Here is a 15370-nt window from a genome sequence, read left to right on the forward strand (position 1 = left end):
CTGTTAGGGAGTTCCAGTGCCCCACCACTCTGAGAAAGAACCTCTTGCATGCCTCATCAACATGATGATGTACAGTATTTCAGTTTGTATTAGGTGGCCTCATGTTCTAACATGAGGGGCTACAACAAAACAGGTCAGTCGGACTGAATGCTACATGTCCATGGAATATTTTGTAAGAGTAAATGAGGTCACGTCGCAGGAGCTGCCCCTTGATGGGGAAGTTTTGTTTTCTCAGATGTTCGTTACACGGCAAGTCTTTACTCTCAGGAATTTGTTGGTCCATCTCCACTGCACAAATTAAAAAAAGTTTAGGGTCTGATGAGAAATCTTGGTTCCACACACAGGGATACAAACTCTATAAGTAGGGAAATATCTGTCACAAGGAAAGCTTGCATAAATCTATCAGAATGGTAGACTGTGCTTCTCGCAAGTGTGGTGACAATTTCACCAGCTATCAAGAGAGGTTCACAGATATGTTTATGAAACAGTTTAATTTTCACTCCAAGATCTTAAGTGGGTATGAGTTAGCTGTATTAGGTTACCATGCAAGTACAGTAGTAGACTGGCTGATCAATCAACTAAGTATCTGAGAATGAGAAGCAGAAATGGACACATTTTTCAGCTGTGGTGGCCTGAATGATTTATGAAGCTTTTCATCCATCCATCCATCCATCATCCAATCCTATGCCGTCCCATGAGGAGCGTAGGAGCCTGGGGCTAGGCAAGTTGATCCTGACATTTAAGATGAGTGACCAGCCTCACTCATCCCTGAGAGGCATTTCGTGGGCAATAAACACCAATCACCCCTGGAATATAAACCTACACAGGCTCATTCTGATTGGAGTGCTTTTATTACCCACTAAACCACCAGGTGCCAAAATTAGGTTATATGGTTAACACCCAGCATAGTAAAAGGTTTCCTGGTGTACAGGAAACCATTAGGCTTATCACTCAGTGTACAGTCACCCATAGGCAGAAGGAAGAGGAAAAAATGAAGGAAAGAAGGACAGAGGAGGGAGTGTAAAATCACCTGTAAGCAGAAGGAAGAGGAAAGAATGAAGGAAAGAAAGACAGAAGAGGAAGGAAAGAAGAGAGGAAAGGGCAGACACCCAAAGCAGCACTACATCGATTGAGAGGATAGTGAGCATCCCCACCTACCACTATGAGTCTCTGTATTGGTGAAATTCACAGAGCTTAGGGTGCTTGAGCAAGTCTAATGGGATGAAGGCTTTGGAAGATGGGCATTCAAAAGCACTTAGGACAATGCACTGGTGAAAGATTCAGCCATGGCATGGAATGAGCCGGTCAGGTGGATGCCAATCGTAAGTGGTCCTATCCTAGGCCAGTTGACTTTTTTCTTCCTAATGTAGGTATGAGAGTGTTTCAGCTTTTCTTTATATTCAATGGGAATGTGTTCATACTGCAGCTGTAGATTTAAAGTCTGCATATTGATCAGGAGGGTTGGTGGGGGGTTGGTAAAGGATGTTAAAGTTATAGGGAGCAAGTAGTGTGTGCAGCAATACAAATTACTGATATGTGACATGGTGTTGAAGGAATGGGTGGTGAAGAAGAACACCTATGCACCCAGGAGGAAAATACAGAAGTTGAAAAACCAAGCAGTAAGGGATGCTTTCTATAGTGGGATCAGTAAAGTGGTGGCTAAACAGGGAGCTGTTGACAGATGTGTTCATGAACAGTAAAGAGTTCTCAAGAATAATTAACTTGAAAGTTACTGATTCAGTACCATACATGGATGGATAACGGGCCCTCAAAGACATAAGGCAACATGGTGGTGGGATGAGGGTGTAGATGCCGCAGTTAAGAAAAGAAAACTTGTCCAGGAATGGAAAAAGGATGGTAACAGGGAGGAGTACTTAGCTGCCACGCATCGGGCAAAATATGAGGTATACAGGGCAATATCTGAGTCTCTGAGACTTTTACTGGATGACCTAAATAGTTCTGAAAGGAATAATATGGTATTTAAGGTGGTAAATCAGATGAAGAAGGAAAACAGGGATATCATCCGTGAGCAATTTCTGGAGAAGGATGAAGGAAAGGTAGTGGTGGACAGTGTGGACAATTAAAGATGTCAGGAATGGACATTACAACCAGTTACTTAAAGAGGAGTTTGACTGAAACAGGGAAGGTCTGGAGTCAGCAGATCCACTGTTTTGTCCTTGGCCTTTGATTGATGCTACTATTGTGAGCAAGGCAATAGGCAGCATGAAGCTGCGGAAGGTGGCTGGTGTGCCTAGGCTGAATGCTGCAATGTTGAAGGCCACAGGAGATAAAGGAGCGGGTTTAGGTAATGATTTGATAAACCTGATTATATATGAGTATGTTGTCCCAGATGACTGGCTAAAAAGTGTCACAGTAAATGTGCATAAGGGCAAGGGTGACGCCCTGGAAAGAGGAAATTACAGAAGCATAAAACATTTGGACCAGATAAGGTAATGGAAAGAGTTCTAGAAGGAATGATAAGGGAAAGAGCAAATACTGATGAGATGCTGTTTCAGTTTATGTCCGGCAAAGGAACCACTGATTCCATATTCATTATCTGACAGCTTCAGGAAAATATAATGGAAAGGAAAGGGGTCTGTACTTTGTCTTTCTTGATTTGGAGAATGCCTTTGACAGAGTCCCTGGGAAGGTGGTGAAGTAGGCAATGGGAAAGCTTGAGATCAAGAAGAGGCTGGCTAGAGTGGCTATGGTTATGTATGTGGGTTCTCACAAGTTTTCCGTGAATGTTGGCATGCATCAGGGGTCACTCTTCAGCCTCTTGCTGTCATGTTGCTTGAAGTTCTCTTACTTGATTTCAGAAATGGACTCTCATGGGATATGTTGTACACTCATGACTTGATGATGATTGCAGATAATAAATGAGAGGTGGAGGAAAGATTTAGGAAATGAAGATATGAATGGGGCACGAGAGTTTGAGAGTAAATGCAGCTAAAACAAAACATGATATCTAAGGCTGGTGGTAATACTGTCAAAGCAGAGGGAGAGTGGCCATGTGCAGTTTGCCACATGGGTGTGGGAAGTATGGTAACTCCATCTTGTGCACAGTTGTGAAAAGGGAATGCCTAAGAGATTTAGTGGTACGAAAGGTAGACTGTGAAATAATGCTGTGTGCGGAGGAGCACTGTTATTCAGAGGACATGTTATGTGCTGGAAGTAGTCCTGGAGCTAGCTCTGTGGCTAGGGTATGGAGTGGCAGGAGGAAGTTCAGGGGGCTGTTATATACTTCTCCTAACACTGAGAGGGCTCTCCCTTTGGGGAAAGGGGTCTTCATTTGCAGCATGTGTTAGGAGTGTAATGCTGTATAGAAGTGAGACCTGGGCAAGAGAGGAAGATGATACCATATTCATAGGCTCAAACATACAGATATGACAATGATTAGATCGATGTATGCATCCCTACTTGTCAACATGTGGGTTGGCTGACGGTTAGTGCCTATCCCCGAAAAACAACTAACCAAAAACACAAACGAAATGCCTCTGACCAGAATGGTGCAACAGGCGACAACCATGAGCCATACAAAGGACATGGTGCAGATTTCAAAGTGCAATGTGAGGGGTGTGAATGATGAAAGAGTGTGAGTGTGTGTGTGTGTGTGTGTGTGTGTGTGTGTGTGTGTGTGTGTGTGTGTGTGTGTGTGTGTGTGTGTGTGTGTGTGTGTGTGTAATTCACTGGGTCGGTCAGGATCACTTGATGTTCGTGATGGTCGTGATCGTCAGCTTTTACCCTCCTGGAAGGGAGCTGAGAGCTCATTTAGTCCAATCCAAGGGCAAGGCTGTGACCTTCACACAAAAACACACCCATCCCTTTGCTCAAGGGGGACAGTAACCACCCACTTTGTCAGTGAAACTTTTCGCAACCTGAGCAAGGCGCGAACTCCCGTCTACCAGATGGACATGTGTGGATTGACTGAGACTACATAGAGAGGTGGGTGTGTGAGAGAGCGGGAGTATGGACTGGGCTTATGTGCAGGAGGGAATGGCATACTAAGGGGGGCAGGGCAGGGAGGTCTGCCTGGGGTAACAGCCATAGGGGGGTGCCATTTAGCTGAATGGTAACCTTTTCATTCTGAAGCTTTTAGCATTTCTATCAGACGCTAGACTGAAAGTAAATGATTCTATGCTGCTTAATTTTCATTAAAACTGAAATCTGTATTAAAAAAAAAAAAAAAAAAAAAAAAAAAAAAAAAAAAAAATTGAATGCAGTGCGTTTCTGAGAAACGACTCATGAGCTTACTCGAGCACATATTTATCTGTAGATCTACAGATCAGTATCTGAGCAAACTTTACAAATGTATTTGATATGGTAATAATAATATATTTTACTGAATTTTTATTTGTATATTATTCACCTTTGGAGGCAGAGGGTGCCAGTGGATAGGTCCGCCCCAGATGCCAAATCCTCTAGGAACGCCCCTGGCAGGAATAGGTGATAATGAGAGGGCAAAGGAGAGTGTAGTTATGTATTGCATGCAAGAGAAGGAAGGAGAATGTAAGAGCATGGGTCAGTTGGTTAATGGACTGTGTAGGTAAGACTGAAAGTATGTTTACAAGCATAGGCAATTGTGTGTGTATATGCACCAATGGAAGACCATGTGAGCAAAGTAAAAGATGATTTCTGGGCACATGTGGAAGTGTACATGGTAAGGCTGAGAAGACTGAGAGATTGTTTTTGATTGGATATACAAATGGAAAAGTAGGGAATGTGAAAGTGGATGGAGTAGTTGGTGAGTGGGGTGTACCAGCAGAAGTGGATGAGAATAGTAGTGCTCTAGTGGACATTTGTGCAGGGAGGGGGTTGGTGATAGTCAATACCCTCTTTTTTGTCACAAAATGATCCAAAGGTATACAGAGTGAGTGATGAGAGGAGTGGGTGGTGAACTAAATGAATGGAAGGCTATGTTTGATTCTGTGTGGCTGGATGATGCGATGAGAAGGTATGTACAGTCAACTTGCATACAGTGCTCCCTTAACACCCATGGGGGTTAGGTAACAGAGACACGCGCATGTGTTAAAAGTCTGCGGATATCTGCTGCCCCCCCTTAAAAACACCCCTGGACCCCCCTTAACTCTTTGGTTGCAGCGGCTGTGATGTCAAAGTACTGACTGTGCTCATTGCAGAGAAATAGGAAAAAAATTGTGTTTCAACTCATGTTTTAACCCATTTATCATTAATCTTGAGAGCTAAAATTTTTGTCACACAAATGTCAATCTTTCTACTACTGTTTGCAACAAACTGCGAGTCTGTAGGCACTCCAAGCATGGAGAATGATTTGAGAGAATACAAGGTGTGTTTTGACTGTCTGATGCAAGCAGTAGCCCAGGGAGGTGGAATTTCCACCAAATCACATGATTTTTTCCATACAAAATAGGGTCACGGCCACGTTACCCCATCACAGTCATTGCAATAATAATAAAAATAAAACACTTCTAGCCAGTCTCCCATGATTTTGTTATGATATTCCAGTGTTTACGTTAGACTTTAGCAAAACAGTAACGATGTGAGGAAACTCATTACAAACTTTATCAAACTTCATGAATGACTTTTAGTACCACTTACTTTTAAAAAGCTTATTGATATAATGTCATGAGTCATTTCACAGCATTGCTGCACAGTTTGCAACTGCAAAAATGTTGACTAGCTAATGCGCATAACATTATGACTTCTCTGATTATCGCAAAAATATCACAAAATCACTTGAATTTATCACGGTAATTCACAATATAATATAAAATAACACTTTCAGCTACTCTTGTATGATTTCAGTGCGATTTGGGTGTGTACTGCTTCGTATTATTTATAAGAGAGAAGGGGGGCAGGGCAGCAAACCGGTTTAGACCAGCTCATCGACGGGTACGAGAGAGGGGGGGAGGAAGGCAGCAAACCGGGTTAGACCAGCTCATTGAAGGTACATGGAAGAAAAGAAATACTCCCAGCCCGTCCTGACTTTTCCCCTGATGAATTGACGGCATTAATAAATGAATTGGCCAACAGGAAGAGTGTTATACAGTAACCACTCAAATAACACGAGGGTTAGGTTCCTGGAGAGGTCGCATTAGTTAAAAATGCGTTATTTAAACATAATTTTCCCATAAGAAACAACGGTAATATTGGGGGTTTCGTTCCTGGACTCTGGGAAAGTCTACCCATTTGGGGAGTTATGCTACTCTAATTTTAAAAGCAACAATGTTAATTTGAAAGAAAATCCACAAAAAAACAAAAACAGTATATTTGGGGAGAAATAAACAATTGAGCCCTAGCTGGGCCGAAGCGTTGTTTACTTCTCCCGAAATACATACTGTTTTCGTTTTTTACATGGATTTTCTTTCAATTCTGCTTCATTCATGGCATTGTGAAAGTTCCTCAATATTATTAACCCACCCCGTCCCAACCGATTTTCTACCACTGACTCCCCCCAGTCCCGACCAATTTTGGAAAAAATTCTTTTTGGCTCAAACCTCTGCTTTTGGTGAGAAACATCGAAAATTCATAGAGAAATCGCTCACCTGAGGTTTAAAATACTCGATACAGGTAGAAGTACCCCGTACCTTACTGGGTTCTCTATCAGGCTGGCTCCAAAGAAAACGAGTTCTATGGGATGGTAACTATTCCACACCACTCATAAACAGTATTTATTTATTTATTTATCTGATATGAATTTATATGTAGTACGAGAGTATATTGGTTTTCACACAGTAATACAGGCAATATAAGCATTGTTTCACTCACCAAACACATCAACATACCTGACCTTTTTTGGCGACATTATCTGATCGTCATTTCTGACTATTTCTTCCTCTAATGCTACATGAACTTTGTCCTCCACATTGTCATCGATTGGGGAATCACTCTGGCCCTGAATTTCGTACCGTGGCACAACATGTCTTTACTGGCCAGGTCACTGGTAATAGGTGAATTGCCGAGACAATGGCGTGCAGGGAGGGGGAGGTTATGCAGGGTAAGGCATTGGCTCTGCCTGGCATCTTGAAGAGAAAGGTGTCCCGTGTATACATACCGAAAATCATGCGCGAATTGAAAATTGTGCAAATTAAGGACCTTGCAATTGATGTCCGTTTATATACGTAAACGGGACCGACAGTGACAAAATGTGTGGAGATATATATACATCAACGGGACCGACAGTGACAAAACATGTGGACGTATATATACATCAACGGAACGCGGAGGGTTAATGCATTAGTAGGTCATAAAACCACTACAGTAAAAGCAACATTTTCATTAGAGTAAGTAGGTCACAAACAATAATAACACACAGTCTCACTTCATCTATGCATCACTCGTTGTCTGCTGCTGTCCCTCCTCATCCCGCTCCCCATCCCAAATTTGTTGTCCCTCCTCACTCTGCTGTCCTTCCTCTTCCTCTTCTTGACTCCCGTGCTACTGGTGATGAAGATAACTCCCTTAAGTTTTCTGTCTTCTTTATAAAGAACTGCTCTATCTTGGTCTGACTGGTTTTCTTCTTTCTGTTCTGCAGCATCAAGTTGTAACAATTTAGATCTGTCATTACTTTCCTGGCCAAATTTTGTCCGAAAATGAGCCAAATTGCTCAGAATGGGACCAAACTTCATTTTCGAATACTATACTTCAAATAAAACCAGTTTAAGCAACAGGCAAATAAAAAATAGTATTTATGCGTAAACTGCCACACACGGTCTATTAGCTCGGGACTGTCCAAGGCGCGGGCAGCTAATTTGAAACCATCATGTAGGCGTAAAGTCGCGTTAAATCGAGAAACCCTTGTTAGTTAAACATATCTCCTTAAATATTTGCTCATGTTAAAACGAAAACACGTTTTTTTAAACTCGTGTTAGTTGAGAGGTTACTGTATTTGATTCACTGGAAAATGCCATCACTAAAACAGCCATGAACTGTGCCTGGGATAATGTTACATTTACAGTGATCAGTGTCAACAGAGTTCAACGAGATAAAATGCTTTAGTGAATCCGACCCCGGTACTGCATCCACCTGCGGATATTTAAAACCGCTTATGTCATATCCACCTACGGATATTTAAAACCGTGTATGTTAAAAACGTGGATGTTAAGGGATGACTGTATACAGCAGGTTCGTTAGTCACAGTTTGCTAATTCGCGGTACTTTTCCAGCCACACCATGATCGCTTAGTACATCGCAATAACCAACTTGATAGCTGTGGTTGCTGTGCCAAATGACTCATTTCTGAGGAGTTTTCCAGGACACAGTGTTGATTATGTTAGTCAACCATATTCAAGCATAACAAACCAATCACTGAACTTCCTACCTATGCCTAGCAGCGAGCGGGTGCACAAGTTAACCCTGTTGTCCCTGTTACTAACACACTCACCTCGTGCTGAGAGGCCATAATGTGCTTCAAACCTCAGAACCCCTCCCTCTCCCCCATCCACTTAAGCATTGTTGTCAGTCGGAGTCAGGTAAGAGTCTTACAATATTGTTCATTCCCATTAAATATATGATGTACATACTGTATAAAAGGATGTTGGTGTCTGCTGGTGACGAGTCAGGTGTAAGTACAAGCCATCCCTGTTATAATGATGAGATGCGTAAGGGAAAATCCATCGTTGAGCGGGAGTACCATTAAATGGGGATGTTATAACACAAAAAGTACAGTATAGGGATACATTTGGGAGCCTTGGGATTCCCCCCCAACCAAGTCCAAAACCCACCTGATTCCAAAAACAAGTTTCTAGTTTACCTAAACCCCCCAGATAGCTTTAAAATAAGCTAAACTAAGCCTAAAAGCAGTTTATAACTCAACTAAATCCAAAAATAAAATATGAAAATCATTAAAAAAAAAAAAAAAGTCAGGAAAAAAATAAAACAGTAAACTGTAGCTAAAAATGACCGTGTTCATCCCACCTACAATTAAAACACATTAAGTCTAAAAACAGTTTATAAAAAAAAACCTCACCAGAAATTTAAGTCTAAAATTTCATCCAAATCAGTTGAAAAAAAAAACAAAACCCATCAGACAACCGAGGACTGACCATCGATAGGAGGGGTATTGTATAGCGATAGACCGTACAGTGGGGCAGACCTGTATGGTGGTAGGGGGCAACTCAGCTGAGAGCTTAGACTCTTTAAGTAATTTTCCCCATAAGTTAGGTTATTTATAATTTGCGGAATTTCTAGGCCACGGTAGGTATTAAGAGACCTGTACGGTGGTAGCGGGCAACTCAGCTGAGAGCTTAGACTCTTTAAGTAATTTTCCCCATAAGTCGGGTATTTACGGTAATATTTGCGGAATTTCTAGGCCACGGTAGGTATGAAGAGTAAAATAACCATGAATTACCCAAGTGCACTGTACTGCATGCGAGAGCATATAGTGAACGGGGGACTGGACTTAATGACATCCACTTGGTGGTAGTGAAAGTCAAGGTTCAGGTGCACTGGATGAACAGAAGAGATGGGCAGGAGGAAGTCCACACAGGTGAGTAGAAAGGTTGCAGTTGGATGGAAAAAAAAGGCAGAATATAAGAGAGAAGTGGAGGAGAAATTTGGCATTGTAAATGATTTAGAGCAGATGAGGAAGGTGGAAGATAAGTGGAAGATACTCACAGATGAAATCTGTGCAGCATGTGCAGTGGTGTGTGGGGTGAAGAGAAGATGAAAGGGGGTGCAAGGAACAACATGGTAGAATGAAGAGGTAAGACAAACTGTGGTGCAAAAGAAGAAAGCATATAGTGAGTGGATGAGAAGCAGAGGCAAGGAGGAAGTTAACTGATGGAACAGAGAGTTATATGTAGAGAGAATGAGAGAAGTAAAAAGATTAGTAAGTGAATAAGAAGAGAGTGGATAAGGAATTTAAGTGTAAAGTGGAGGGAATGTAAGAAAATATTCTGGAAGGAGGTAAAGACAGTCAGACAGGGTGATGAAGAAGGTAGTAGGCGAGTGAAAGATAAAAAATATAGATTGCTAGCTGAGAACGGAGAAAAACCAAGCAGATGGAGAGAACACTTTAAGGAACTGTTAACCACAGAGAATGACAGTAATGCATGTATAAGTGGCTGGGGAATGCCTAGGAGTAGGAGGAAGATGAGCATGGAGGAAGAGATCAGAAGGATGGTAGCAGTGGAAGCAATGAAGAAAGTCAAAATGGGGAAAGCCCCAGGAAATGCTGGAGTGTGTGGTGAAATGCTGATCCATCAAGGAAAGATGGTAGTGGAATGGATTTGGATGATGTGCAGACTGGGCCTGTGAGGAGGGTAAAGTCCCAGAGGATTGGAAGTCAAGTACCGTTTAAATATTCCCTGTACAAAAGAAAAGGGGAAAAAGAAGTATGTGGTAATCATAGGGGCATTTGTCTTCTTAGTGTAACAGGAAAAGTATATGGTCAGATACTTTCTGACAGTTAGAAAAATAACAGAGGAATCACTTGGAGAACAAGTAGGTTTTAGGAAGGAAAGAGGTTTTGCAGATCAGATATTCATCCTAGGGTTTTTAGTAGAAAAATTTTTAGAGAAGGGAAAAAAGTTGTATGTGGCCTTCATGCATTTGGAGAAAAAATATGACAGAGTGGATAGACATGGAATGTGGAAAATATTATGAATATAAAGAGTAAATGGGAAACCTCTGAATGCTGTTAAGAGTAGGCTATGTATGAGGATGTTAAGGCTGCAGTGCATGTGGATAGTGAACTGGGTGAATTTATCTATCTGACTGTTGGATTGAAACATAGATGTGTCTTGTCTCCATGGTTATTCAATCTGTACAGTATATGAATGGAGTTATGAAAGAGACAGTGTACAAGGTAGGGCATTGGATGCTGGAATGGCCCTAATGAGAGACGGCAGTGTTTGAAAACTCCCTATTTGGTTGTTTGCAAATGATACTGTACTCTTAAGCTAAATCAAAGGGGAACTACAAAGCTTGGTGAATGAATCTGGGAAAGTGTGTAAGAAACAGAATCTAAAGGTGAATGTATGGAAGAGTACAATTGTGGTCTTCGAGAGAAATGAAGTCACTGAATGTACAGTGTGGCTGGATGATGAGGAAATAGATGTGAGTGCTTATCAGTAGTTGAGTAGTGTGATAAGGATGGAAATTTAAGAGGATGAAGTGCTTGAAAAGATGCAACAGGGAAGAAAGGTTGCTGGTTCTTTAGCAGCAGTGATAAGAAATAGGAAAGTGAGCATGGAAGTAAAAAGGTCACTGGATGAAGTGAGTGAGGTGGAGGTGGGGAGAGGGAGGGGTAGACTGTGGATGAGATAGAGGGATGGGATGGAGTGGTCTGTGAGAGAAGGGTGTTTGAGCTGGGGAGAAGGCAGCGAAATGGTGGGGGATAGGGTGACATGGAGGTGATTTGTTTGTGGCCAACCCTTATGAGATTAAGACATCTGGCTACAGATAGATACAGTAGATAGATGGATCCTTGAATGAGAGCTGGGGAAGGAAGGTAGGATAATGACTGAAAATTTAAAGGGAAGAATGGGACTTCAATATACTGGTGTTGTGACAAGGCAGGGTGGACTGAATGGCTTGGGCATGATGAGACGATGGTAGACAACAACTGGGTGCAGAAGATGAGAAAAGTCAATGTCGAGGCCCTCAAAGGTAAGGTTGCAAGAAGCAGACAAAAAAGATTTGGGATGAGTCAGGGATACGGGGCCAAATAGGGAGGCTGCCAGAGATTGAGCAGTGTCAAGAACCACCATTAGGTGAAAGCCAAAGCACGTAAGCATGTTGGAACCTTAGCAAACGATACAAATATGAATAGGAACAGCATGGTTTGGGGAGAACGGCATCCATGGATGTGTATGAGGTTCTTATGCAGCTTCCATACATTAAAACAATGTTTCTTTATGGATCTAAAACAATGTTTCCTTATGGATCTAAGCTGATGCTGGTATTTATTTCTTTTATTGCCATTTCTTTAGCAGGCAATCTTACCATACCCAGTGGATCTGTACTATTATATAGTGTATGCCTGTACCGGTATGTGTTTTTTGTGTGCAAATGAATATTACCGAATCTTGCTCAACATACTGAAGGGTGGATTTTGTTTCCCAACTTCCCAACTGGATGCTGGGTTAGGTTTGGTTAGGCTGCAATGGGTTAGGTTAGGGGAGATTAAATTATTAGGTACAGTTAAGCTAGGTTAGGTTAGGCGTAGTTAAAAACTTAGATTAGGCCAGTCCCTTCCACCATTACTAATATTTCCAATCAGATTGTCATGGTCATATTATGGCTTGCTCACTTGATGTAGTGCTGCCTACTTCTTCCTTAGCCTTTATCATTCTTTTTCTGTGCCTGCCCTCCTCTCTTCCTACTTCTTCCATCTTTCCTGTCACTTCTTATTGCTTTTCTTTCCTTTACAGGTGGCTTTACATTGAGTGGCAAGCAAAATGGTTTCCTGTAAGCCAAGAAACCATTTACAATGCTGGGTGGTAACCATATAACCAAACTATACGTGCTCCCTACGTGTCAACAAGTGGGTTGGTGGAGGGTTAGTGCCCCTCCCCGTAAAACAAATAACTCAAAAGTCAAATGGCCACCCCTTACAGGATTATGGTGTCTGGCAATAGATTCATTTGTACAACAAAATGAGGCCTCAAAACACTCAAGTGAACTAAAAAACTATTAAATGGAAAAAAAAAAAAAAAAAACAGAAATAGGAAACAGCAATAATTACTCTGAGGTTTTGCCCATGGAGGTGGGGAGTGAGCTGGTCTTTTGGTGTGGACAAAATTAGTGGTTATGTCTGTGAGGACAATGGTCAGAAACAAAAGCCATCAATGCCTCGCAACTGTAGCTCAGGGTCCCAATTCATGAGTCTGAGTGAGTTTCTTTTGCTTGCCTACTTATCTTTATGTCAGCTGAGGACTGGGATGAGAGGTTCATGGGGTGAAGACGGAGTTGTTTGCAAGAAATAATTTAGCTCAACAGCAGTGTGTTCATAACGAGGGAAAGGTGGGTGAGTCATATGTTAAGGATCCTCTCCTCTTCTGTTGTTAAGACTAGATCTAAGTACACACTTACTCCTGAGGCGAGGGCTGGTTCTAGGATCCACTGGTGTAATCCTTTCACAACTAAGGACACCCTTATGCATTTTATTCAAGCTAACACTGGATTATTTTATTTGGATGAAAAACCCTTTCAGTCGAAAAAAAAAAAAAAAAAAAAGGCAATACAGAAATTGAGATATTATACTTGATACAGTTTTAATTCAACTTAAGAGTTCTTAGTAACCAGTCAGATGGTAAAGGTGACATATGGCTCCCTCCCTCTGACTCAAACACCCATGGGATACGTGATCATCTCGTGGGATACGTGATCATCTAAAGAAATGAGGAATGCATGTCACCGAAATCCTATCTGTAACTCGTGACCCACCTGTAATTCTGGGAGCTGCCTATGAGGGAAGTGGGCGTCTTCTTCGCTATCTTCATCACTCAGCATCACACACCCGTAGTCCTCCGCCATCTTTCCCTCTCTTCACGTGATATTTATCCTACCCGCGAGTCCTCAACCCCAAGTCAGGGAGCACTATCTGTCATGAGTATTTATAGGCCTAGCTAGAAAGAAGTTTACACCTGTGGATGATAATTTATCCAAACAATTCTATCATAAATATAAAAAACAAAAGAGGTACTTAAAGGCAACTAGGATCCTCCTTGGAGTACCAAATAGTCTTTCTAATTGCTATTGGAAGTCGCTGTCAAGGTAGGACAGGGAGGGGTTTCCCTGTTATCTATGCGGATACAGTAAAGAATGTGGGCATTTAAAGGATTTACTACATTATCAAAAATACCTTTTACACTGAAACCGATGTTGAGACAAGAAACATTATAAACTTTTATTTTGGTAATATTACGGTTTTATATAACAATAAAGATAGTGGTGCCTGTATTGTTTTTAGGTCGGCTTCCCGTCCTAGGAACACCGATGATATAGACGAACAGGGCACATTAACTCGGGGCAACTACTTTACACGTATATTACAATATCCTTCCTTACAATACAGACAAGACACACAGTACTCTATACAATGGCAAGGGGACTCGGACTGGGAAGTGTATTATATGTATCTCGCAGGATACAGTCACGATGATATAGGACTGACACTGTAAACCACTTGGCTTGAGGTTATACACAATTTAGGGCTGCATGTATCTTACAGGATAGGTGTTAGTGTCCCACTTTACACTAATGGTGGAGTAGCGTTTCTGATAAGTAGACAGGTATACGCGGTCTATGTTTTTATGGTTGGAACACTTTGTCACTCACTATTTCCTCTATTCACTACCCGGGCACTTCGTTCAGTTTTTTATAGCACAGTCGCTGTTTGGTTGGGGGATCGCCTAGGCCTCAGGCCGGGCAGAGATGGCCTGGGGACTCGCAGGTGTTGGCGGGGGCCCCTCTGGTGTCTTCTCCGCCAGAGGCCACGTGACTACCCGCAGGGGTGTCGTCGCCCGTCGTGGACTGGGGTTGGCCGTGATGAAGGGCCCCTCACTGGTGGGGCTGGGCACGGGAGTCTGTCCCCCTGGGGCTGGGGCTGAACAACTCCTGTAGGCACTCCTGCCTGCGCCGGGTTGGGGAAGGTGTTGCTGCCTGGGAATGGGAGGGTCATGCCCCAGGATGCTGGGGGCGCCGTCGAGGGTCTGTTGGCTGTGGTTTCCCTTCCACTGCGCCACCGTCAGGGTCGGACTGCGGCGTTGCCTTCGGCAGGAGTCCGTCAGGTTCTGCTCTCTGGCACCGGTTGGAGGGCATATACCCCCAGAGATAACACAGGGCCTCTCCACCAGTTCTCTAGACTGAGGTTCTCCTTCTGGGGGCTGCCTTGGATTGGAGAGGTAGAGGCGCAACTCGCTCTGCTACAGGAGGCGCAGGCTGAGAATGAGTCACCCTCAGGTTGCAAAGTCACAGGGGGTGAGAGACTTTTAGAGTGTCTCTCCCTGGTGCAGCTACAGGCCATCACTGAGGTCCTGTGGGCAACAGGAGGAGTGTGGCTATAGGCCATCCCTTTCCTGTTGGTGCGGCTACTGGCCATCACCGGGGCGCAACTTCCTGATGGGACAGTGGAATTAGTGTGGCTACAGGCTGTTGCTGGTGTACGCGAGGAGCGACTACAGGCCGTCTTCTGACTACTGGTGCGGCTGCTGGCCATCACTGGTGTCGTGCTCCTTGAGGCTACTGCAGAAGGAGAGGGGGCGTGCCGTTCTCTCCCCAGGTGCAGCTGCAGGCCATAACTGGTTCTGCAGGCAGCACTTGGAGCAGCTACAGGCCGTCTCATTATAGGTGTGGCTACAGGCCGTCACGTTATGGTGCGGCTACAGGCTGTCATGTTATAGTCGTGGCTACAGGCTGTCTCTTTATATGTGCAGCTACCGGCCGT

The 15370-nt window shown here is 43.1% G+C and overlaps 1 protein-coding gene across 1 annotated transcript in view; it reads right to left on the bottom strand.

The window, feature by feature from the left end:
• cert (ceramide transfer protein) overlaps positions 1 to 13526 on the bottom strand; it is a 118492-nt gene extending 104966 nt beyond the window's left edge. The window contains exon 1 of the mRNA XM_080272198.1: positions 13369 to 13526. Coding sequence (XP_080128324.1) covers positions 13369 to 13458 — 90 coding nt within the window. The 5' untranslated portion in view covers positions 13459 to 13526. The remainder of the gene's footprint in view (positions 1 to 13368) is intronic.
• Between the last annotated feature and the right edge of the window lie 1844 nt (positions 13527 to 15370).

The sequence above is a fragment of the Coenobita brevimanus genome, chromosome 50 (genome assembly GCF_032717465.1).
Source record: "Coenobita brevimanus isolate Jiangsu-jjx chromosome 50, ASM3271746v2, whole genome shotgun sequence".
In the NCBI taxonomy this organism is placed as follows: domain Eukaryota; kingdom Metazoa; phylum Arthropoda; class Malacostraca; order Decapoda; family Coenobitidae; genus Coenobita; species Coenobita brevimanus.